This window comes from Periplaneta americana, chromosome 12 (assembly GCF_040183065.1).
Source record: "Periplaneta americana isolate PAMFEO1 chromosome 12, P.americana_PAMFEO1_priV1, whole genome shotgun sequence".
Lineage (NCBI taxonomy): Eukaryota > Metazoa > Arthropoda > Insecta > Blattodea > Blattidae > Periplaneta > Periplaneta americana.
The window spans coordinates 162,391,918-162,419,013 of NC_091128.1; the positions used below are offsets into that span (position 1 = coordinate 162,391,918).

The 27,096-nt window shown below is 36.4% G+C and overlaps 1 protein-coding gene and 1 non-coding gene across 2 annotated transcripts in view; both read left to right on the forward strand.

The window, feature by feature from the left end:
* jub (LIM domain-containing protein jub) overlaps positions 1–27,096 on the forward strand; it is a 77,614-nt gene that overhangs the window by 39,955 nt on the left and 10,563 nt on the right. The window contains exons 3-7 of the mRNA XM_069842439.1: positions 20,168–20,337; positions 22,440–22,502; positions 25,187–25,317; positions 26,159–26,210; positions 26,439–26,507. Coding sequence (XP_069698540.1) covers positions 20,168–20,337; positions 22,440–22,502; positions 25,187–25,317; positions 26,159–26,210; positions 26,439–26,507 — 485 coding nt within the window. The remainder of the gene's footprint in view (positions 1–20,167; positions 20,338–22,439; positions 22,503–25,186; positions 25,318–26,158; positions 26,211–26,438; positions 26,508–27,096) is intronic.
* TRNAG-GCC (transfer RNA glycine (anticodon GCC)) lies at positions 24,598–24,671 on the forward strand. The gene has a single exon. It is a non-coding gene; the product is annotated as a tRNA-Gly (tRNA).

Sequence of the window (27,096 nt, forward strand, 5' to 3'; positions counted from 1 at the left end):
GAAGCTGAAACTGACTTTAGCAAAGAGATGTGATTGTAAATAAGTATAAATTGCATTTTTTCTTCAGACTTCTTGTATAGGCTACATCATGAGTGTCGATTGGTTCTTCATAATTATTTGCGATATACATGAATGAACTTAAACATATTTCTTCTTCTTTATAGCATAAGGAATTATTATAAAGTGGTAATAGGTGTTTTGTTCAAAGCTTACAAACACGACTTAAAATTCGATCAACCGATTAAAGGCATCCGATTAACCGATCAACATTTTTATTCGATGGACAGCTTTAATTATTTTTATTTGGTTATTTAACGACCCTGTATCAACTACTAGGTAATTTTGCTTTGCTGGGGAATTGGTGATAGCGAGATGGTATTAGGTGAGAAGAGACCGAAGGTTCGCCATCGATTATCTGATATTCCCCTTGCTGTTGGGAAAAAACCGAAAAAAACCCAACCAGGTAATCTGCCCAAACGGGAATCGAACCCGCTCCCGATAAACTTCAGATCAGCAGGCAAACGCGCTGTCGTCTAAGCTACTCCGGTGACTCTAATTATTATTATTATTATTATTATTATTATTATTATTATTATTATTATCATTATCATTATTATCATCATCAATATCGCTGTCATATAAAATGAAGTAAAAACTATTGATTGGTGACACATAAATTATTATTTGGTTTTGTTAAGTTTATTTATATACGCTTTAACATCTGTGGCCATATCGCGTGTTTAGGATCCGTGGGTATACCAGTAGTCATGCAGCTGATTATAGATGTTGATTAATGTTTATGATATTGGTGATTGAGCTAGTGATGATCATGGCGTGTAAATTTCCAATCCGGCATTTGTCTTTATAACTGAGGAAAACCATGAAAAACCCAGTCAAGCCACAAGGTTTGAACCCGGGACCTCTCGAATGCGAGTCTCAAATGCTACTTCTGAGCCATCTCGCTCGGTATAATTTATTATTATTATTATTATTATTATTATTATTATTATTATTAAATATGTATGTAATATGCTACCATTTGGTTACTGAAGGTCATCGGTCAGACTAGACTACAGTTGTCCACTGTACACAGACATTAATTGATAATTGGCTCTTTAAGCGATGACTTCATTACATTTTATCTACGTTTATTACGCACTGTTGCTTAGGTCAGTGCGTGGTCGAACAGGCTGCCCAGCAAGACGTGACATTGGTACAGACCCCAACCTGATTATTCTATGCTCTTTCTCCGGTAGTTGTTGGGGGCAGCAGACGTCTTGTTCTTTTTCATTTTCCACCCCTCCGGAAAGTCTCGGTGCTGCCAAATTGGTTAATAGCCAGATCGTGCAACTGGGGCACTACCGCCAGTGTCGGCAACGCCGCCGCTCCCTCCGTCTGCCAGTTGTCTCGCAGCAGCATCCAACGTCGTCTGGACCAGCGCGAACTTCACGAGAGATAATAGTCCTTAATATGTACACACAGAAGCCAGCCGCACTATATATAAACGCTCCGGCCCCGTTCTATCGGTGAACAAAATCTTTCGTCTTTTGTTACTGCCAAAAGAGCATCGACTTGTCGTTTGTGGTTGTCATAGTGACGAGATAACGTAGTGTTCTTTGTAATAAACGTAATGGTTAGTTTCCAAGAGATGGGGACATTGAAATAAGCATGGACTTCCTGTCTGTGTGGGGCTGAATGCTCTTCAATCGAGATGTCCTCTCTTTGCGGCGGCCGGCGGAACGCAACAGCTGGCCGCCGCCGTCTTCTCGATTCGGCATGGCCACCCCCAGTGTGGCGACTGCAGTTCTGCCCACAATGCACTGTGAGTACCAAATTTGGTACCCTTAAGCTGTTTGTACACGATACATTTCTTGTTCTAATTCAATTAATACTTCACAAGAAAATTTGTCAAAGAGTGATCAATATTGAAAAAGATTTGTCGCAGACTTTCATATTGCTAAAAATTTGACAGAATTTTAAAATATGTGCTTCAAGTTCATTGTAACCGATGTTGGTCCACCTACCAAATATTGCAATATAAATTTGTAAATCTTTTTGAGAGTAACTAGGCTATGCAAAACAACATTTGTATTATTTAACTGTACGGTACCCTAAAACTAAGGGTATTTCAAAACAAAATTATACTATTAGTAATAATTTGCCTAGGATATAGGTTAGAAAATTCTTCATAATCGTTGTGGGTTGGTTTTAACCCATTTTTATAGGCTACTATTCGCTGACTAAAATATAGGGTATCGTATATAAAAAATGTGACGTATTGAAACTTTTTAAATGTAATCAACACAGAGAAATTATATAGTTCTTATCCATGTTACAAAAATCTTGGTATGTGTAATTGATCATAGAAAGCTTTGCCATTTAGATTAACTATAATATAACGACAGTTACCCGTACAGGCAAATCTTTACATTTCATATTGTCACTTGTACTGATATGACCACTGCTTGCTCGAACGCATCCATGCATGCCTATACTGCCTGCTCATTCAATTGTCAAACCATGTACTCGTAAAATGAATAGAAAAAAAATTGTCGCTGGATGGCAACTCCTAACGGCTAGTGATCATTGTGTTTTTTTAATATTGGTGTCGGCGGAGATTGTTGGAGATTGATTTGTACTCTTGGCAAAGATTAATGGAAATTTTGTAAAATACAATTATTTTGCAATTGGAGTATTAACTCAGTATGAATATTACTTTCCAAATAATTAACATTAAAGGTTCGTTGGGGATTCTGGTAAAAGTGCGATATTGTCAATAGACAATATTTGTTGGATTGACTATATTTAACACACATTCATTTTTTATTGGGTTATTTTACGACGCTGTATCAACATCTCAGGTTATTTAGCGTCTGAATGATATGAAGGTGATAATGCCGGTGAAATGAGTCCGGGGTCCAACACCGAAAGTTATCCAGCATTTGCTCGTATTGGGTTGAGGGAAAACCCCGGAAAAAACCTCAACCAGATAACTTGCCCCGACCGGGATTCGAACCCGGGCCACTTGCGCTGACCGTTACTCCACAGGTGTGGACCACATTCATTGAAAACGGAAAAAAAACTTGCAGCTCTCAAATTAACACTTTCAAATTATTAGTGAAATGTTGAATTCTCAGTCTTTTAAATTCACTAATATAATCAAAACACTCGGAATACCATGTAGTGTAGCCTACTTGGATATATAACAAATTCAAGTGGAAAAAAAAAAAAAATCCCGAAAAACTCAGAATATTAAATTCGCTATAATTAAAACTACGCAATAGTAATAATTGCGAATGTGTTCATATTTCGCTATTAGAACTCTATTTCGCGATTGTATATATATATATATATATATATATATATATATATATATATATATATATATAATGTGATTTTCGCGATCTCCGTAAATACCCGACCATGGAAATCGCTTGTGGATATAGGTCCTATGCTTTATTTTTGTGCAGTATTATGTGATTAAAATTTGTTTCGCGACTCTAATAGCATCTTCCTCCTCTTCGCTAATCCATTATATTCTTTACTCTTGAAAGAACAAGAAAACCACAAAACATTTTCTTTGTAAAACTTCCCTACATTACTAAGTAGAGGTTTCACGAATTTATCCACAAGAGTTTGTGACACAAGTTTCTGATGGTTATTATTCCTAACACACTTCAATATGTCAAACTAGCGCAAATAGATAGAACGTACTTTTTTTTTTCATAGTTTGGAGCAGACATACAGATGAATATAGTATAGTTAGTGCTACCCCTACCATTTCAGTGAAAGCATTGCTAGAATGGTCTTATGAGCAGGCAGTATAACAGTCATCGGATGCGTTCAAGCAGGCGGTGGATATAACCTTCAGAATCACCCGATATTTCATTTTACTCCACTTCATCTTCATTATATTTCCTCATCCAGCTACGTCTCTTGTTTTATTTTGCCTCTTAATTTCTCTTTGCATTATACTAGTCCTGGAACGTTTCATTTTTTTTTCTTCCACCTATAATACCTCACTCACCTGTTTTTTCAGTCATCGATCAGCCACTTGGATTTAGTAATTTATCACTACCTCAACAAGTAAAATATTCTTCTTACCTGAAGACGAAGGTAGATTCAACCTTCGAAACTTTTCTTATCAGTCTTCATAAGGAAAAGGAAAACTACTGTTAGTGACTGGTAAATCCGACCCTAGAACTTGGAGAAGTTAGGGGTGAAAATTGCTCCCCATCCACCACACGCTTCAGTAGTGAGAGTCTGTCAGACTGTTTATGGTTGTCAGGTGGTCGGGTCCTCAGTCTTGCCTGCCTGCCTGCCTGTGTGTTGTACGTATTGAAAACATTTGGTCTGGTGATCTTTCGCTTTCGCGTTCTGTAATATATTACTACCTCTTTAGTTTATTTTTTGTTAAAACAATTTACAATTTAGTTTAGTTAGTGTGTTCTTCTTTATAAAAAAAAAGGTAAAGGTATCCCCGTAACATGCCATGAAGGCACTTGGGGGGCATGGAGGTAGAGCCCGATGCTTTCCATGACCTCGACACTAGAATGAGGTGGTGTGGTCGGCACCACGCTCTGACCGCCTTTTACCCCCGGGAAAGACCCGGTACTAAATTTTATAGGAGGCTGAGTGAGCCTCGGGGCCGTTCTGAAAGTTTGGCAACGAGAAAAAATCCTGTCACCACCTGGGATCGAACCCCGGACCTTCCAGTCCGTAGCCAGCTGCTCTACCAACTGAGCTACCCGGCCGCCGTTCTTCTTTATAATTGTTTCAATTTTTTAGTTATAATAAATGTCGTCTTGAACTTACTCATTCGGTGTTAACATCCGACTCCCTCTGCCTAGTTTGAAAGCGGGAACCTGATTTCAATGCCAAGTCTGATTTGATAATTACTGATGGTGACGCGTAATGAACTTCTTCGTTACTTCAGCCCTTTGTCCATTTCTTAATGATTCGAGGGAGTCTCGCTATCCTTCGGCAGGTCTTCGTACACAACTTCTTTCCTTGTCTTGTTTTATCTCCGCCTTAACCGACTCAACAAGCCAACGAGATGAAGGGGAAGACATATCTCAGGACCAACATAGCATCTCTCACAAAACAGGACCATCGTGGAGAAGTTACAGGACACGTGCAAGACCTACCGAGTCCTGTGGCATAGAGATAAACTTCACCCCACGTCAGGAATGGTACCACGGACTGCCTAGCTGGGAAGCACACGCTGTCGTAACTACGGATCGTACACTTCTTTCTTGTGAACATTTATTGCTAGCTATTTTCACAACGCGACTTCTTAAAAGTATTATTTTATTCTAATTTTACAGCAAAGTGCTGGCTGGCACTTTCTCTTAATTTGCAGTTAGCTTATCCAAACAATTTTGAAATTACTGATGAGTGTGATTAACTCGCAATTTATTATAGAAGTATGTTAATTCATTTACAGCTGTTGAAAGGATTGCGACTGGATTGGCATAACGTTTTCCCGTTACTAATTAAACTACATCATAGCGAACTAGTATTTACTATTTAGCTGTAGTTATAGTCATTTTCAGAATACCCTCGGATCGCTTTAATGTGTATTTGCTATTCGAAATATTATATTTAGGACACTGCAGTCCAAGTTTCCAATAATGTTTTAATTACCATCCGTCACAAATGTTTGATGAAGTAGTTAATTTCGGCGAACTAATGTACGCACTAATTTACCAAGGGTCTTAGAAATCTTTTCAAACTTATTTCCCTTCTGATTTTGTTGTCAGAAATATACAATGTGAATTCGTCCGTTCTTGCAATATGTCATTTCGGTTAATGTTTGAATTTCGGCATTTCTCGTGTGATTTAACTAAGTGTATCCAACCGTTCGTATAGGACTGTATTTTTAAACAGCGCCCTTTTTTTTGTAACAGAAAATAACCAAGTAATATGTAATAGTAAGTTAAATATTTGAACAGGTTAATGTGTTCAGTTAATGGGATGGCTGTTATCAAATACAGCTAAAACGGTTTCTGAGGATAATATAATTGAGGCAACAGCATTATGATTCACCGGTGAGTTAAATGTTTTCTTTATCAATAGTAACGGTAGCAGGGCAGTCCCTTCTCTACCCCCTACCACTATTTGTCACGTGTTTGTTGACAGCGTGCGGACTGTTAGAAGTGGAGTGGGTGAAATTCGTTACAGGGCCGGATTTACCAGTCACCAACTATAGCTACATTCCTGAATAATCCGATATTGATTTCCCCTCGTTTGGAGCGATAACTTTTCCAAGCAATGAGATTGTTGTTGTCTAATATGCTGCATCTAACACTAAAATCATTAGCAGTCTTGCTGTCCAATACTTTGATGTAATTTTTTTTTATTTAACGACGCTGTATCAACTACTAGGTTATTTAGCGTCGATGAAATTGGTGATAGTGAGATGGTATTTGGCGAGATGAGACCGAGGATTCGCCAAGATTGCCTGGCATTCATCTTACGGTTGGGGAAAACCTTGAAAAAACCCAATCAGGTAATCAGCCCAAGTGGGAATCGAACCCGTGCCCGAGCGCAACTTCAGACCGGCAAGCAAGCGCCTTAACCGACTGAGCCACGCCGGTGGCTCTTTGATGTGTTAGAATCTTCCTGTTTGACAGCGATGTAGTTGTTCAGGTGGTGTTCATTTTTTCCTCGAGATGGTTGCATAGGATGCATTTTGGTGAAGGGAAATTGTTGATTTTGTGAAGGTGTTTTGCAAGGCAATCATGTTGTTAATTGAAAATTATGCTACAGCTGATTTCCGTGACAGATCAAGATGACATTCGCAATGAGATAATCGAACCTATGCATTTCTAAAGACTTCGCTGAAATTTTGTTAAAAATACGAATTACATAAACATTTCTGCATTTAATCACAACAGAACGGAGTTTATCTAAAAAGTGATTAATATTGAATTCAAGTACGATTGTCATTTTAGTATTCAGTCATTAATAGCTTCCGGAACGAAGTCGGATTACGGGGCCCACACCTCAAACTATTTAGAGTTATAATTCTCCTCAGGGCGTTGGCAGATTCTCAGTTACAGTCACAATGACACGATATGAGACCAATTCACTTCTCCTGGCACAGTATCAGTTTGTTCACGGAGCTCAGACCACATGCAGCTCTTCAGCGAAAGACGAAAGATACTTCCGTATCAGATTTGCAGTGCTCGATTGTTTAGCTAAACTGTACATTAAACGTGAACTTTCTTGGCAACTTGACATCGTTTTGTTATATGGCTTAGACATGGATCCTAACATAAGTTACATAGAATAGAAACAAATGAGGAGCGACTTTTTTTTAGATCGGTTTCTGTTTATTCATTAACAGATCATAAACATTGCCAAGATACTCGAAAGGACTTGTTTACACACAGATTGTAATATACAAAATGATCAGGAATGATAGTAAAGTATTCTATTAGATTATACAGTATGTGACACCTACACAACTGTCTTGAGATGGGGAATGAATGGTTGGCAAAGTCTCAGTTTTCCGTAAGAATACTCTGAAGTTGAGAGCTTCTGGAACGTATGCATCAGCTCTTGCACTTCTGCTTCATATTGTCATTTCATTGTTATTATGACGTAGTGTTGTTCAGGAGATCTTTTTGTCGTATGTATGAGTTTAATTTAACATAAACAATTATATTTTAAGAACGAATTTTAGAGGTAACTTTATAGAAATGTGGAAGCATATTTTTAAAATGCAACAAAATAACAAATTTCTATTACAGAGAAAACTTTCCTAATGGTCTATAGAATGTGTATATCAAATATCACGCATGTACTAGTCCCGAAGATATACAACTTTTTGTGTGGAATGAAGCAGAAAATAAAAGTTAGACGGAAAATTACAATCATAATCTAGTATCATTTAAAACCCTGTGCACCAGAGCTATACGAATGGCATTATAGCAGTTGAAACATAAATGCGCACTAAATTTTATGTCATTGATTAAAATTCACGTTAACACTTTGTTTGTTAAAAACATAAAATTACTTAGTCACACGTTAAAAAATGTTAAAATTTTTAAAAAAAGGTGTATACCTTCGACAGGCGGCCCGTTTCGACGTCGAAGGTATACACCTTTTTTAAAAAATTTAAGACTTTTTAACGTGTGACTAAGTAATTTAAATTTTATGTAATGTATTTTTCACATATTAAAATAGCATTTTTAAGGAGAAAATAAAAAATTACCTTTTTACCATATTTAACCATCCTCCACTTAATTTCTGCTTGACCAGAACAACCTTTGACCTGATCAGAGTTGTTGATAATTACCCATATGATTATGAAATAGGTATTATTTGTAGCATATAATCGTTCTCTGTAGTTGTGTTTCCTTCAGATTCGACGTTCATGAGTTCATAGCTGACCGAGGACAATGGAATGGAATTTAACTGAGAGGGGCACGGATGGTCCAACAGTGCGAGCTATTGCGCTAACCCTCGATATGGAATGAGTTCCATGCCACAGATCCCCTACGCGCACCGCCCTAACCACATGACTCCCTTAACGACCGGTCCCTACAGCCGACAGAATCCATATACCATTCCTGCTTCGGCAAATTCCCTCAAGGTCCTCCTGTCGGTTCTAGGCGAGTGATCTGAAAAACCAGATAGGATGATGGGGGAGGAAAGGAAGTGGCGAAGATGAGTGGGGTTCCAATCGCCTGATAAAGTTACCTGATATTCATCCATAGGAATGAGGGGAAAACCCCCGAAAAAACCTCACCCAGGCAACTCGTTCTGACCGGGAATCGAACCCGGGACCGCTGGGTTCGGAGTTAGACTCTCTAACCCCTCAGCCACAACGGTGGACGATGAATTTTAAAAGATTATAAAATTCTTAGCATGGCTTTCTCCGGGAAGCAAGTAAATTTGGGTTCCGTGTCGTAGATTTGTGGCATGGCATGTAGCACGTATGTGCGAATCCACAAATGCATGGATTTGAGGGAGGTGGGATATGATAGTAGAGATTGGATTAATCTTGCTCAGGATAGGGGTCGATGGCGGGCTTATGTGAGGGCGGCAATGAACCTCCGGGTTCGTTAAAAGCCATAAGTAAGTAAATGTTCGTTTAAAGAAATCTAAAACCAACCTGATAGAGAAATCCCGATATTAAGGTACAGATCGGTGAAAATATAAAAGTCTTCAGAAATGAAAATTTCATTGATTGTTCCAGAAAATAATTTTAATATTCAGTTTTCGTAATCTATAGTTTGTGCACCTCTGTGTCAATGGGAGCTGGGCAGTTTTAAGGTAAATACAGATTGTGATGTGCGTGTTTTTATTTATCACTCGTTGTCTCAACTTTCCGATTTTCGGCAAATTTTAGACTTCAAAATACTTTAGTGAATAATGTTTTTCTTCGAATGTCTTAAACGTTTGCACAACAAGTCAAAAATATTTTATAAATAAACTGACACATTCTTTTTATTGTACTAATTAAAATGTTGTGGCCGTCAATTGAAGAATGTGATCCCAAAGCGCGTTCAGTCAATTTTTATGAAAGGACTGGGCTAGTTTTTATCCACCAGTCTGAAGATTGAGCGAGTTTTCAAGTGACATGCACAATAACACAAACTTTTAGACAAGGATTGGCGTGCTTTTTCAAGAAAGAAGCTTAAAATATTCTATTGATAGACTTCTCAAAAATCATATATAGAGTGATTCACGAGGATTTACCGTCACTTAAGCTCCATAAGTGGCGATAAATCCTCGTGAATCACCATATATATATATATATATATATATATATATATATATATATATATATATATATATATATAAAACATAAAATTGGCCAAATGGACTGAGTGAGTTTTGGGATCAAACTTTTCAGTTTTTGAAGCTATAGGCTAATGGTTAAAAAAAAAATTGAAAATTAGAAATTAGAAAGTTAAAATATTTTTCTCTCAAAAACTTGCTTTCTACGTGCAAAAAGAATACTACACCAGTTTCCTTATGTATTGGAATAGAGGACAATTTTTAGGAAAAAATAATTTGAATTATGAACATTTTCGCAATATTTATACATGTTAATTCAATAAAAAATACATTTAAAAATTAATTGATATATCAGAATTAAAATTTGTACGATGCATGCACATACGGCCTATAGTGTGTAATAAACATTACAGTTTCATATGATAGAAAATATAGAAGTTACAAATTTCAGAGTCCCAGCGCCTTTGTCCTAGTGTTGTTGAGTAACCTTTAAACTGAAGGGACGAAACGGACTTGCAGGCTAGAAATAAGATAAATATAGCACAGTACACAATGGATTTTACTCTGTACTCCGCTGTTGCCAACAATACCTTATGTAACATATAAATAAATCGAGACAATGGAAAACTACTATAAAAGGGCCAGTTCGTAGTTGAGGCTGCCTTCTGACAGGGATTAGATTCATTTATTTCATTATTAGACCACAAAATCATGTGATTTGTTGTGGACAGGGTGGATCTTCTGCAAGAATAGCATGTACAGTTGCATCATCGTCTCAATCTTTATGGATGAGTCTGAATAACCTGTTCTGATTCCAATAAAATTGTTTTAATCAATTATTAATTAACGATATTATATCAACTGCGAGGTTATCTAGCGTCTGTGATTCGCCGCAGGATTACCTGACATTCTCCTTACAGTTGGAAAAATCCTCTGAAAGAAAGATCAGTCAAATCGGGATTTGAACCCACGCCCGAGAGCGCAGCCTTGTTTATTTGTTTTATCTAACATTGTGTCACCTGCCACAGTTACAAACTCTCACGTATTTCAGTCGCTTCCAGCCTTGAATTTTGTCAGTCCATGTTTCACATGTTATTACTTTATACAAAGTGTTTCAAATTCCCAAGTTTCAGGTGTAGCCTAATAGAAGGCACGCAATGAAACATTTTTTTCCTTAATGAAGTTATGTTCGGAAATGTTTTCGTATCGAGATATAACCACAGTCTAGTATATACAGTCGCAAAGCTCAATACGTAGTAAATATGCAAACATTAGATAGTTGCTCACCACTAGGATCGCTAATATCGCCTCATTACAGGCAATGCAAAATAGTACCGTCACAGTCTATTGTTTCTAGCACCCTCAAAACTCAAGCTTCGTGACTGTATATAGTAGACTGTGATATAACGATATAGAAGAAACGAGGATTTCAAAGACTCTCAACGTAAAAGTAGCGTGTTTATTTAATATGTATAGTTAAACAGTAAATTATTAAAAAATAATGAAAATTATATTGAAAATTTTGTAAAAACTCTTCAAAAGTACGGCCTTATTAGCATTGCTACAAGCTGATCCATATGCCATATGCATGTCTGCTAATTCAACATTAGGTGACATACAACGAAAAAAAAATCAACTTCGATTGTTTCCATGGTAACGAGAAAAGCTGAAAAACAATTGAAGGATACACGGAAAAAACGATGAATGTCTCAATTCTGTTAAGAGTGATGCCATTGTCTAATTCGATACATTACTACAAACTTTAGTGTTTTTTTTTTTATTATCACCACAGTTAGTCATCCTTTTCTTTATTTTCAATAGGAACAACAGTTGTTCAATAGAAATATCTAATTTTTTCAAGTCATCATTTTTTGTTTTCGCAAAATCATATTTCGAATTTTAGATACAAATATTTTGGTAATTAACTTTAGTTCATGAAACTGTTAACACATTATTTTAGTTCTCATTACGAATTTTTCGTATTAAAGAATTGGTTAAATGCCAAAGTTTATTTAATCAGCTTCTTGTAGTTAGTTTCGATGTACAGTATTGTTTGTTTCACTTGACTACAGCGTAATAAACCCAAGCTATATATGTATATGTTTTTAGTTGACTGTACTCTGAAATTCCTTAAAATATGTGACATCTGGCATGGCATGTTTAAATGTAACATGTGTTGACCTTTTTTTTTTTCTAGTGCATTCTAAAGGTTTTCCCCCTACAAAATTCCCGTGCATTTGAACCAGATTTCTGTTATTGTTAGTTTGGTATATATGAAGAATGTTTACAGCTGCTACTCAAATTTTCTTCACAACACAATTCAGGATGCGTTCCAATGTGCAAGCTTTCTCTTTATGATTCTCTGTTTTATAATGAGCGGTAGAGTTGGAATAGACATAATTTATTCTTGGCGGAAGAAGTGAACCTTGTCATTTCTTGTAGATGAAAACAATGATGATCTGCATATTTTGAGAATAATTGTATTTTTTTAACTGCGAATTGTCGGTTTATTTGCATGTTTGTATATTGTCATATCAAATAATACTAAGTATTATTATTATTATTATTATTATTATTATTATTATTATTATTATTATTATTATTATTATTAGATATTTAACCATCATTATAGTTATGTTATTGAAAACATAAAGGTTATTTGGCTATGTTTTCCTAAAGGTTCTAATTAATTAGCAAGTTGTTGTACAGAAACTGTCAATAAATAATATTTTCTTTTACCTCTTAGCTTGTACGATATTATATTTTAGAATTAAAGAAAGCTTACATTGAAAGACAGGAAAGCAGAAGTACTTGGAAATGATGGAGCGATTTATTTGGCAGCAGGATAGGGTTGCTATGGAAACGTCAACAAAAACAGGAGCGAAAATAAACTTTGTAGCCTATACATATCGTGAACGAACTGTTACCGTGCTAGGCGTTGGACTTGGAAGTTCGCGGGTTCAAACTCGTCTGAGGACGATTTCTTGGAAACCATTGAGGATAAGATATTGTTTTCTATTTTCCTTTAATCGCCCATAATGTCAGCCCTCAGTGAATAGCCATTTCCTCCTTAACCATCCTGTATATATGTATGGGTAGTAGTGTGGAGTGAAAATATGAAGTTTATGGGATCAAAATGTAATACCAAGGAAAAGTTGTGGGGTGATGTCATAAAGAACAATGCAATTTTTTTTCTAGCTTAATGTTTAGAGGTGCCCCAAGAGCACCATATTTTGACATTTTCACAAGATTTGGAGGTTCAGATTTTTTAGCGAGAGAACATTCTCCAGTGGTTTAATCTGAACAGGATACCAGGAAAATGTTTAAAAAATATATGTTAAAAGACTCTGCATATTTTTGGTCCCCTGTTATTTCATCTTGAAGTCTCACAGAAACCTCAGTTCATAAGAAAATTGGGCATAATCACGAAACTCTTAGGTGTGATATAATTAATACAATTAATGGAAATTCATTCTTCTGATATCGCAGGGTGTTTAAATAGAACAGTGGCTCTAATTAAACAAGAAATCTGACCTTCTGTCCTGTATTCGGAATGCTGGAGGGGCTGAACCCATCACAATTACCTACTTACTTACTTACAAATGGCTTTTAAGGAACCCGGAGGTTCATTGCCGCCCTCACATAAGCCCGCCATCGGTCCCTATCCTGTGCAAGATTAATCCAGTCTCTATCATCATATTCCACCTCCCTCAAATCTATTTTAATATTATCCTCCCATCTACGTCTCAGCCTCCCCAAAGGTCTTTTTCCCTCCGGTCTCCCAACTAACACTATATGCATTTCTGGATTCGCCCATACGTGCTACATGCCCTACCCATCTCAAACGTCTGGATTTAATGTTCCTAATTATGTCAGGTGAAGAATACAATGCGTGCAGTTCTGCGTTGTGTAACTTTCTCCATTCTCCTGTAACTTCATCCCGCTTAGCCCCAAATATTTTCCTAAGCACCTTATTCTCAAACACCCTTAACCTATGTTCCTCTCTCAGAGTGAGAGTCCAAGTTTCACAACCATAAAGAACAACCGGTAATATAATTGTTTTATAAATTCTTTCAGATTTTTTGACAGCAGACTAGATGATAAAAGCTTCTCAACCGAATAATAACACGCATTTCCCATATTTATTCTATGTTTAATTTCCTCCCGAGTGTCATTTATATATGTTACTGTTGCTCCAAGATATTTGAATTCTTCCACCCCTTCGAAGGATAAATCTCCAATTTTTATATTTCCATTTCGTACAATATTCTGGTCACGAGACATAATCATATACTTTGTCTTTTCGGGATTTACTTCCAAACCGATCGCTTTACTTGCTTCAAGTAAAATTTCCGTGTTTTCCCTAATCGTTTGTGGATTTTCTCCTAACATACACAATTACCTACTATCATGACATAATGAAATGTTATCTATGGATCAAAAATGAATTAAAACCTGACCTCAAATCAAAAGAACCTACTGTTTGAGAGATTTCAGAAAGAGTTGCTATCAAAAGTAAGGAAATCTGGGTGAAGGCATCTATTCCGACAGTCAGTCATACAAGAACATTACTCTTGCTTACCATGATCAATACAGAAAAATCCTTTTACTGCAACCCCAATTTAAAGTCTTCCAAATAAAGCTTAAATATGTGATTTTACAGCAATTCACTAGCTATATAATGAAAAACAAAATAATAGAACAAATATACAAAACGGCAAAATTATAATTTTAAGAAACTTCAAACCCTCTTGGGGCATCTCAAAAATTAAATATAGGAACTCCATATTTTTCACATTCCTAAGTTAAGTGAACAGACAGATTTTTGACAACTATTACGTTTAGAAAACAGACAAAAATCAATTTCATGTATAGATTCACTCCACCCTAATGGGTAGCCTGGATGGCATTCGTGAATCTGATGTGATAGGCGGGCCATCCTGTTCCAGTCCTGGTGAGCCAGTCCATCCCCATAGAGTACCTGATAAGTCCATTTCTGTATAGGATTTAAGGGGCTCTGAGTCTCTGAAGTAGGCTACACGTCTGGATGAGACGTGGTTCTGTCGTGAGGCAGGATTCATGAATTGGATTGGAATAATCATCGCACAATGGGCATATGTCAATGTGAGCATGTATGCATGGGTTTATTCCGTGTTCTGCCTTCGAAAAGCCAGTTAGCCAACCACATCTGCTAAGCTGATCAAGTCTTGCTCTGCCATGACGCATTTCATTCACTGTCTGTAGACAGCATAAACTTACCAGATGATTAACTCGTTACCAGAATATAGTACGAAATGAAAATATAAAAATTGAAAAATTATCCTTTCAAAAGGTGCGAAAATTCAAATATCTTGGAGCAACAGTAACAAAATAATATAAATGACACACGGGAGGAAATTAAACGCAGAATAAATATGGGAAATGCGTGCTTTTATTCGGTGAGAAGCTTTTGTCATCCAGTCTGCTCTCAAAAAACCTGGAAGTTAGAATTTATAATACAGTTATTGTACCGGTTGTTCTGTATGGTTGTGAAACTTGGACTCTCACTTTGAGAGAGGAACAGAGATTAAGGGTTTTTGAGAATTAGGTTCTTAGGAAAATATTTGGGACTAAGAGGGGTGAAGTTACAGAAGAATGGAGAAAGTTACACAACGCAGAACTACACACATGATGATAGAGATTGGATTAATCTTGCACAAAATAGGGACCGATGGCGGGCTTATGTGAGGGCGGCAATGAATCTCCTGGTTCCATAAAAGCCATAAGTAAGTTGATCTACCTTGTTTCTGGGACAGGATTTTCAGTTCTACTCGTATTTCCATTAATCTCCCATATTTTGCCTTGTTTTTTGCTGTCTTCAGTTCCCTGTATTTTCTGGGTTCCTTCCATATTCTTTGCATAAAGAAAAATAGTATTTTTTGTTTCATATTATGTCGCATTTGACTAGTTTATGTTAATCAAATAGTCCGAAAGGTAGAACTTGACCGTACTATTTTGCTTTACCGGACTGTAATTTCCAAAGCCTTCAATACCAATAATAATAACAAAATCAAAACGAAGCACTTGTACACATGAGATTGTTTTGACAGATCTTTAAATTCATTTTACGTCGAGTGTCGTAACCCGAAAGACATTTGAAAATATGCTATGAAAATTGATTTATCCTTAATAGGCCTAGTAGATGAATATAAATCGTGCAGTGAAATAGAATGATGGTAAACAAAATTAACCTGCATAATTATTTTAACATTTTCTTTCCTCAACAGTATCCGAACTCTGAACCCTGAACTTCGTAGTCTGCGAGCAAGCACGCTAGCACAGAGCTATCGGAATGCTTGCGATGAATTGTCATAATCGGGGTTGTCGTACTTAACGTGTTTGTTTAATAATGAGTCTTGGGCATTAATTTCATCTTATTTTCAGATTTGTTTCGTGCTTTTCATTAGTTGTGAAATACTTTCCTGTAATGCTATTCTAATAATACTGGGTTGAAAACCGTTGTTAAATCGTTGTGGTGTGAATTATTGTGCTCTGTAAGAGCTTCTAGAGTCTCGCGACTTTTTGTTTCTGGGACTAACATTTGGTAGTACGTTCGATTACCGAGGGTCTACTGTTTTACAAATTTTGTAAATATTGATGATAGTACTGTATTGTAAATTAGAATTTGAAAACATAATTTATTTAAGAAATCGTGCCCTTCTTTTCGTGCAAAATAAATATTGTTGCTGACTCTAACTTCTAGTTTTATATGGAAGCAAGTAACAGATTCCTTTTTAGTCAGAATTTTTAAAGTTACAATAACGCACATTCATAATAATTTTAACGAAGGATGTACGATTTGTTGAGTGGAAGAAGGAACCTCCAAGCATGGCTGGATTAGGACCACAACATTAAAATACCTTCCTTTCTGGCCAAAGTATATTTGCTCACTCATTCATAGTGTTCTGCTCAAGGGCAGATCTTTCACTGCCAACCCAGCATTCTCCAATCTTTCCTATTTTCTGCCTTCCTCTTTCTTTCCTCATATGACCCATATATCTTAATGTCGTCTATCATCTGATATCTTCTTCTGCCCCGAACTCTTCTCCGGTTCACCATTCCTTCCAGTACATCCTTTAGTAAGCAGTTTCTTCTCACAATCAGTCATGAACCATCCAATTCCTTTTCCCCTTTCTTATCAGTTTCAGCATCATTCTTTCTTCACCCGCTCTTTCCAACACAGCTTCATTTCTTATTCTGTCTGTCCATTTCACACGCTCCATTCTTCTCCATATCCACATTTCAAATGCTTTTATTCGCTTCTCCTCACTTCGTCGTAATGTCCATGTTTCTGCTCCCATACAATGCCACACTCCATACAAAGCACTTCACTAGTCTCTTCCTTAGTTCTTTCTCCAGAGGTCCGCAGAAGATGCTTCTTTTTCTATTAAAAGCTTCCTTTGTCATTGCTATCCTTCTTTTGACTTCCTGGCAGCAGCTCATGTTACTGCTTATAGTACACCCCAAGTATTTGAAGCTGTCCACTTGCTCTACTGCCTTATTTAGAATTCGCAGTTTTCTGTAATACTATTCAATAACACTGGTTGAAAAACGTTGTTAAATAGTATGAATCGTGCTCCGTGAGGAGCTTCAATAGTCGGGCCATTTTTTTTTTTTCTGGGACTACATTTGGTGGTGCATTCGATTCATTGAGGTTCGGATTATAGAGGTTCTACTGTATTACAAATTTTGTAAATATTGAAGATAGTACTGTATTGCTGATTAGATTGTTAAAACTTACATAATTCATTAAGAACTTTTGCTTTTCTTCTTTTCGTGTAAAATAAGTTATTGCCGCTGACTGTAACTAGATTCCTTTTTAGTCAGCATTTTTAAAGTTATAATAAATCACAGTCATAGTAATTTTAACGAAGGATGCGTAAAGCCTAATATTAAAGATGCACGTTTTGTTGAATGGGAGAGGGAACCTCCAAGCATGGCTGATCTAGGAGTACAACATTTAAATACCAAAGTATATTTGCTAATCAAATATAAGTGATAACATGAGAACACGTTTCATAGCGTATGTGGCTCTGATGCTCTCTTCGAGAGCAGTACACACGTTTGCACGCAGCCAACTCAGGTTGACTATAGTGCCGCCTTGATAATTACGGGCTTTTAGAGCAGACTCCAATCACGATAGAATTATGAGTAAAATTTTAATATATAGCGTCTGTATAGATTATTAATTGCATTAGTATGAAACCTGTGGGTTCATCGATTTCTTTTTATAAATTTCGAGCACGTGAGGTAAGATCCGACCCTCATTCTTCTCCAGCTTGACAATCTGAGAGGCACCGGCCGGCGCGCGTAAGCCTGCCGATCCGGAGTTGCGCTCGGACATAGGTTCGATTATCTGGTTGGTTTTTCCCGGAGGTTTTCCCCAACTGTAAGGCGAATGTTAGGTAATCTATGGCGAGTTCTCAGTCCCATCTCGCCAAATACCATCTCGCTATCACCAATCTCATCGACGCTAAATGACCTAGTAGTTGATTTAGCGTCGTTAAATGATCAACTTAAAAAAACAATCTCAGCGCATTCGTGACTTCCAGTCATTTATAACTCGGTGTTTCTTTTATCTCGCAGTAGAATAACACGTGGTAGGACTCACGCGACTTTTTCATTACCTTTACACCAGGCCTGCAGAACTCGCAAGTAGGGGAAATATGACGTCAGCCTCACTCCACTTCTATTGGGGATGATTGACTTAAGCCGCGAGAATGAATGTTGATGCAGCCGAGCGTAACTAGAACGCCATGACCGCACAAGTAGAAGAGGTGGGTAGGGTAAGAAAGGGAAGGAAAGAAGTCGCTCTGAGGAGCTACAGTTCTGCAGGTCTGCTTTACACAGTCATTCAAAAGCTTAGAAACCTCACTTCATTACGTTAACAACACTGTAATTAATTTTTGTACGTAAATTATAAAAAATAAAACTTACAAAATGAGTGACAAAGAAAAATAAGGAAATGAGGGATAATAAAATTATTAGAAGTTTTTTTATTGGCGTTTTTAATTTATTAAGAAAATGATAGATAATAAAATTATTTGAAGTCTTTTATTGATGTTTTTAATTCGTTACAGTTTTGATCTTCCCCCCCCCCCCAAAGAACTGTTTTTCGTTGTCCTTGGGTTTAATAATAAGTATTTTGTCTATGGGATTTTCTGTTTTAGCTTTTTTTCATTTATTAACACATGCATTATTTAAGGCATTATTATTTATATGTGCTGGTATAGTAATTCATGTTATAAAGGATTCTCAAGATATTCGTTTTATAGGTAATTTATCACAATATTAATATATATTAACTAGTAATTGTTGGTAACTCCGAATAACTATGTTCTGCAGGGGGTAAATTGAACTTACATTTCCATATTGTCTTAGTAAAATTAGTATTAATAATTTTAAATGCAGTATCGGGAAACATTTCGGTATTAATTTTTTAATAAATGAAATGTACGGATATTCAAAGGTGCATAGCTTTACTCTGCTGTATATCATTACGTAGAAGGGATTGCTGACGAACAGGGCGCGTAACAAGAGGAAGACAAGAACAGGGGGAATAGAAGAATAACAAAGCGGAACACAAGAAGAACAAGGGGAATACAAGGACAGCAAGGGCTATACCATATCGATGGTGATCTTGACTGTGATGTTCGAAATTTCTTCACTAATTGCTGCCTTCAGTTGTTTAATGTTTCGCGGTTTGAGTATATACCTTACCTTTTAGATACCCCATAAAAATAAATTACATGCACTTAAATCGGGGGATCGTACAGGCCAGGAAATGTCTCCATTTCTCGATATGACATAGTTCCCAAATTTCGCCTTTTCGACATAGAGATGGTTGCAGTATATGTTATTGCACCGTCTTGCTGAAATCAAGTTGATCTGTTTATATACAAAAATTTATTCCTCTTCTCAATTGACCACTTAAAAATTTTGAATAATTATTAATAACGAGCTGCATTAATAGTTTGCGCACCACCATTGGCAGTTTTTTCTCTACCTGGAGGTTTCTTCTTTAGTGCTGATCCTGTTTGTTCTAAATTGCGAACCCAGGTTAATGTCATGTGAAGAGGGCATAGGATCATGACGACGGAGTTGAAAGTGGCGGTGAAACTGCCTACGAGCAGCTTCTGCGCATTGACCATTTAGATAATAAGATTTTATAGCAAATCGTTGCTCGCCAATCCAGTGGTCCACGTTTAATAAATTGCATCAATCATGCTAAACAATGCCAGTGAATCCAAGCCTACTAAAATAATCCATGTATTACCAACAGCAAAATTAAAACCTCCCGTTTCTTTGGCCCACCTTGTACATACCGAAGTAATTTAATGTAATGTCATATCTTTTTGTCTACCTTCTTTGACAGGTATTTGCCACACGTGTGGAGAGAAGGTAACAGGAGCCGGGCAAGCCTGCCAGGCAATGGGCAATCTGTACCATACGAACTGTTTCATCTGCTGCTCTTGTGGAAGGGCACTGCGAGGAAAGGCCTTCTACAATGTCCACGGCCGTGTCTACTGTGAGGAGGACTACCTGGTGAGGAATCAGTGACTTAGTTTGGTTAAGAGTTCTGTCATGTTTATTTAGTAATGTTATAATATTGTTTTCAAAATAGAACTTACGTTGATGCCGCAGAATGGATTTAATATTTTTGTAATGCTCGTTGTTTCACTCTCCCATTAGAAGAGTGTTCAACATCTCGGGCGTGGGTTCGATTCAGGTAATCTATGGCGAATCCTCGGCCTCATCTCGCCAAATACCATCTCACTATCACCAATCCCATCGACTCTAAGTAACCTCGTAGTAGCGTCGTTAAATTACCAAGTAAAAAATTTATTATTATTATTATTATTATTATTATTATTATTATTATTATTATTATTATATATAGGATGGAATGAAACCATGTGCAGTTATTTATAGGGATAATAAATAAGGGTGTGATTTTTTGGTATTAACTATATACGCGAAATATGTTTAAAAAAACATAATTTTATTCATGGAAAATGCTGATCCCTTAAAGTCCCAAATTAAGTGAAATATGCCCGCGAATTTTCGCGAAATTGATAGAAATCCACGTAATTACTTCATAATCACGATATTTTCAACAACAACAAAAAAAAGAACAGATTTTTTGGAGAATTCGCACCAAAACGTGAAAATTTTCTTCGTAAAAAATATACACGAATATTTCTACATATTTGTTCGTTCAGCCATTACATGCGTGTGACATGTGCCAATGATGTACTCAGTGCCACGGACTACTTCCAGGGAGCAGAGCAAGCAGACAACAGTCATTTCTCTTTCCCGCAACAGTTGCCTTCGTGAGATCAAGAAGACAGTGCGTCCCTCACAATCGAATGTAATTTAATTCTGAACTTAATAATGCAAACAATTGCCTGTTAGTTTGAAAGGGATTGTTTCAATAATAATTTTTAAAAAAATGTTATTTTGTTATTTTTTTCAGTTTCTTTAAGATACGAAATATATGCGAAATAGTTTTTTTTACGAAACATACACAGAAATTAAACCATTTTATTCACCGCAATCAGGATAAGATAACCACCATAAAATCACACCTCTAATAATAAAGCATGTGAGTACGACTAAGACATGGTAATTAAAACCTGCCTACAGTCACTACTTCTTGCATATTCTTATTTTATCGTTAAATTAAATGAAAATATTTGCAACAATGCAGAGCAATGACCTGCACTTCACAGGTCTTCTTAGTACTACCATTACATAGCCACCAGAGTAACTCGGTCGGCTAAGGCGCTTGCCTGCCGATCCGAAGTTGCGTTCGGGCGCGGGTTCGATTCCCCCCTTGGGCTGATTACCTGGTTGGGTTTTTTCTGAGGTTTTCCCCAATCATAAGACAAATATCAGCTAATCTATGGCGAATCCTCGGCCTCATCTCGCCAAATATCTCGCTATCACCAATCCCATCTACGCTAAATAACCTCGTAGTTGATACAGCGTCGTTAAATAACCAAGTAAAATTTAAAAAAAATACATAAATACAACCCTTTCTTCAACGTGCTTGCCTGATCAGAGTCTGTCCCGAGGATTTATGAAATCCCTTGGATTGCATGAAACATCTTTATTTTTAGGTGAGGACGGATTTAAGGATTAAATAAATAGGTACTACCACAGGCAGGATGGGTACACCCTATTCAGTAATTAAATAATGGAGCATGACGGAACTTTGTGGAAAACCTCGAGGAACATTAATTATAGGGCGAGATGGGCCACGTGGAAAATCGTGATGCACACTGTGCTTTCATGGTACCACAAGTGACATAAAAGTTTACAAAAAAGTCTTTCCTGTCAAAACGTTACAGTTTTCGGACCTTGAGGACGAGTTGAGACGTCTTGAATAAAAAAAACACCAGATTATTTTATTTCACTCGAAATGTTTCATAATATTATCATACAAACTACGTCGTAAAACTAAATTTTCTACTTGAAATTCGTTCAAGAGTGTCTCTCTCTTTGTTTTACTTGAACGGTTTTTCACTGTAAATAAAATAAATACATAAGGTCTCCTTCAACCCACCATTATTATTATTAACACTTGCACATATTCATTTTAATTTTGAAATATCTGCTACATAACTTGATGTTTCCTGTTTCAGTATTCCGGATTCCAGCAGACAGCAGAAAAATGTGCAATTTGTGGCCATCTTATCATGGAAATGGTGAGTTGTTCTGCAGTTTAATGCCTTTATCTTCCTTTCTTCTGTGTATATTAAAGATTTAATTTATATACCAGCCCTGGGCACGGAGGGTTAATGCAGGGAAATGGAGAAACCCCCTGCCCATGACCTTAGCTTACGCCACCTTATAAACAAATGCACAGTAAAAGACTGTGTGCGTCATTGGTGGATTTCAGGTGGCCAGCGAGAGTCTAAAGTTCGTGAAAGCTATGATAATAGTATCATCATGCAATGACACTTGATATAATAATTATTTCCATATCTGTTTGGTACTCTGCATCAGTCCACGCACATAACTTAAAAGATCTTTCCTTTATTTTAATTAAGTATTTCTGGCATAGTCATTCTCTTGAACAGCCTTGGGGACTAACAGGCTGAGAAGAGGCATAAATTTCCTCCTTTTTTTTTCTCTCTTTTTTTACGACCAAAACTGTATATATATCGGATTTATAAAATGAAACTATCTGTCTTTCAATAAAGGTGAACACAAGGATCCAGAAAACAAATATATATATATATATATATATATATATATATATATATATATATAAGATTACAATGAAACAATGAAAATACATACAATAAAATTAAAGTGAAGGTGAAATCATATTACTTGAAATAGAGACGAAATTATAAAATTGTATTTGAGTCCTTTAGAATTTCTCTAAGGATTTTCTCAACATTGTAAAATGTGAATCCCTTCGATTTTAAAAGGTTATAGGTGTATTTGGAGATGGTACCACAAACTCCAAAAAGAAGTCCGTGTACTGATCAACGATTAGCCATGATGTTATACTGCTTGCTAAAATAAGGAATGCAAGGTTCATAGATGATTCTCTTTTCATAATCAGTAACGTTTGACTGTTGTCTTTCAAACCTGATAGTCGGGTCTAGTAGCAGAATTCATTAATACATCAGAATTTCTGTCCATATTTCATGGAAGAAAACCATAACTATAAAATAAACGATTTTTTATTTTTTTTAACTAGGAGGACTTAATCTCATTCTAACAAAAGCTAAACAAAAGAAATAAAATTATTCTCTTAAAACGTTGTACAGATTTGCTGAATTTATAGATTTGTAAAATTTTATTAATTTCATAATTGAAACATAAGATAAATTCAATAGGAAATTTAATTAATCAATGTCATATAAATATTATAATAATGTATTTATAACTCTAACATACCTATCTCAGGTAAAATAGGGTTCTCTGTAAAATTGGAGTATAATAAATAAATAAACTACAGAGTGTCTGAGAAGTCCCTGTACACCAATATTATTGATCACTACATACAGTATGTACAAACTGAAGGTACGTAGGTACATGAACAAATGATGTATCCAGTGGATCTGTACATGCACCAGCGTGCTGTACACAGAGATCTATGTCGTCCTTGATACGTTGCAGAGCATCTCATGAGTTATGTTTCGAAAGGCTTTCTCCACACTTTCCCGTAATTCTTCATTTGTCCTGTACCGACACTTGGAGACATGGAACTTGATTATTCCCCCACAATGAGTTGTCTGGTGTGATAAGGTTCGGCCTTCATGGGGACCATTTCATTGGGGCTGGAGATGTTGCTGGTCCACGCGAAATCCTGCGGCCTGGAAGTTGTTCATCAAGGAATTCACGCACCTGAATTCCCTTCTCTTGCAGCTTAGGTATTACCCATGTTTGCAATATGTGCAAATAAGAATGTCCATTCACGTTATCTTAAAAAAAATACGGTCCAAACAGGTCTCATGATGTCATCCTGGCCCAAGTGGGTTCTTTTCCAGCTTTTGCACATAATGAGGATTTTCCTTAGACCAGAAAGCCACATTCCTCTTGTGTGAACTGCAATATATTGCACATTCATTGGAAAATAACACTCTTGTTCAAATAATTTCAAGAAAAAATTGTTCCTGGGCCGGGTATCGATCCCAGTAACATTCGTTACTGGAGGTACGTTAACAGAAAGCCACATTAAGTCACACAGTATTTGTGTGCACTCATAGTTGAGTTCTGGCGTCTTGTCAGCTCATGTGAGTTGTGTGGATACAGAGGAAAAATTGTGACGGTGTCGTGTATAGTTCCTGGGGTAGCTCAGTCGGTAGAGCGTTTGCGCGCCAAGCAAAGGATCCCGGGATCGATACCCGGCCCCGGAACAATTTTTCCTTGAAATTATTCAGACCTGCTTTACAGGGAGCTACTACCTGAAAGTCAGATTTGCACTCTTGTTCAAGACAAGCATTTTGAAATTGTGGCAACAAAGCACAGCAGACTGCAAATTGCTGCGTCAGATAATTCATTCACAAAAGTCGGTCTGAATGAATGCTGACAGTGCTCTCGGTGACTTTCAAAGCAGGGATACCAATATCACAATTGAAATAACACTAGAACCAAATGTAACACTGTGCTCTCTGTATAACAATAGGGTATGGGGATTTTTCGGACACACTGTACAGTTGGCAACTCGGGAGCAGTGAAAATGAAAATCCTTACTTGTTCAATTCAACCCTATTTAAATATAAAATTATTGAACATTACTCAAGCTCATATGAAGTCCCATAAAATTGTCGGGAATAGGAAGAGTGTAACAGAGTAGGCTACTATACTTGATATGTTTTGAGTTTCTTGTAAATTACTCGTGATGAATGATTTATGTGACATACGCTTACAGATCCTGCAAGCTATGGGGAAATCGTATCATCCCGGTTGTTTCCGGTGCTGCATCTGCAATGAGTGTCTGGATGGTGTTCCTTTCACAGTGGATGTTGACAATAAAATCTATTGTGTCAATGATTATCACAGGTAAAATAAATAACAACGTAATATGAACGAAAATGTCATATAGCTTACATTAATGTATTCAAACATATTCACACTACAAATTTTTTTCATAGATATTTGAATGTTTCATTTATATATTTTGTATTCACTTATTTAATATAAACAAGCAAATAATTTTGTCTTTTATGTCAAAATTATTTCTATTTCAGAGGTAGAAGTTTTACATAATTCACATTGTTACTCGTATTGTCGATCTTTTCATCTCAAATAAAACTTCCCTCACAGTGGAAAAACGTTGCGAACTTTTGCATCAATCTAATATTTTCGAAACTTTGGCGAGGTTACAACTCATCATCACACAGGGGAACACTAAAATTTTTTGTCGTGTCTGTTTCTGTTTCAAACTTACATTTTTACAGTGATTTAGATCATCTTTAGGGAAAGCTTGAAACATTAATGAATTTTAATTATTTACAGTTCTTTGGGGAGGCTGAGATGTAGATGGGAGGATAATATTAAAATGGATTTGAGGGAGGTGCGATATGATTGTAGGGACTGGATTAATCTTGCTCAGGATAGGGACCGATGGCAGAAATGAACATCCGGGTTCCTTAAAAGCCTTAAGTAAGTAAGATGGAATGACTGCATAATGTCCAGAAAGAAGATATCTTCAACATTTCTAAACAATTTGTGGGTTTTATCTCCGTGAAACGAAATGAAGAGAATTGAAGTAACTTGCTTACTAATTTAGTGATGCTGCTTTTAATTTTGTATATCTAGAAAGATTTTAGTACATCAGCTAGTTCCTTTTTATATCTCTTTATACTGATCAGCTGTGTAATTCGAGCCTTACTTGTTTCAGGATGTTTGCGCCGAAGTGTGCAGCATGTGGGAAAGGAATCACGCCAGTCGAGGTAACTTATACATCTATTCTGCTATTTAAGAACCTAAATTTACAAAAAAATAGAAACACAAAAAGTAAATTAATCTAGAATTGAGGACTGCATATGGCAAATGATAAAAGATAAAGCTGGCAATAAAATAATAATTTTGTTTGGAACTTTCTTCACTATGTAATACAATTAATGAATTATTAACGGTTTTGTTTCCTCCAGCAGAGTTAACTGTGGCTTATTTTGCAGGGCACAGAAGAGACAGTTCGTGTTGTTTCAATGGATAAGGATTTCCACGTTGACTGTTACATTTGTGAGGTAAGTTCAACTTCTGCGGGACAACTTTTACTTCAATACTGCGTTTTTACGCATTATCTTCCTCTCATTAAAATATATTGTTATATGAGTACCTACTGCAATTTCATTGTCAAAATTTATGTGTTTTCTATAATTCTGGTATTTGATGTTCATTCATTTAGTGTTCTGCCCAAGGTAGGATGACCAGATGTCCTCTTTTGTCGGGGCATGCCCTCCTTTTTAGGCCTTTGTCCGGGGTCCAGGCGGATTTTTAAAAAATCAAGAAATGTCCTCCTTTTGTAACTTGTATACCTGATATTTTGAACTTATCTGATTTGACGCCTTTTTCAAGTAATTTGTCTATAGGTGGCAGCTGCATCGACAGAATATACTCTTTGCCAACGATCATAATTGTCTTTGCTCCTCCCTTGGCCGTTGCTGAGAGGTAGCTAGCAAATCGAAAAATCGAGGTGCGAATGTAAATCTAATTAGATATTTTCTGTCCTCTTTAATAATTATAGCTTCCTTGACTTTCATATTGCAGCTACGTAACTGTAAAATCATTATTATTATTAAGTTCTTTCATAAATATTTTGTAATAAAATAGATA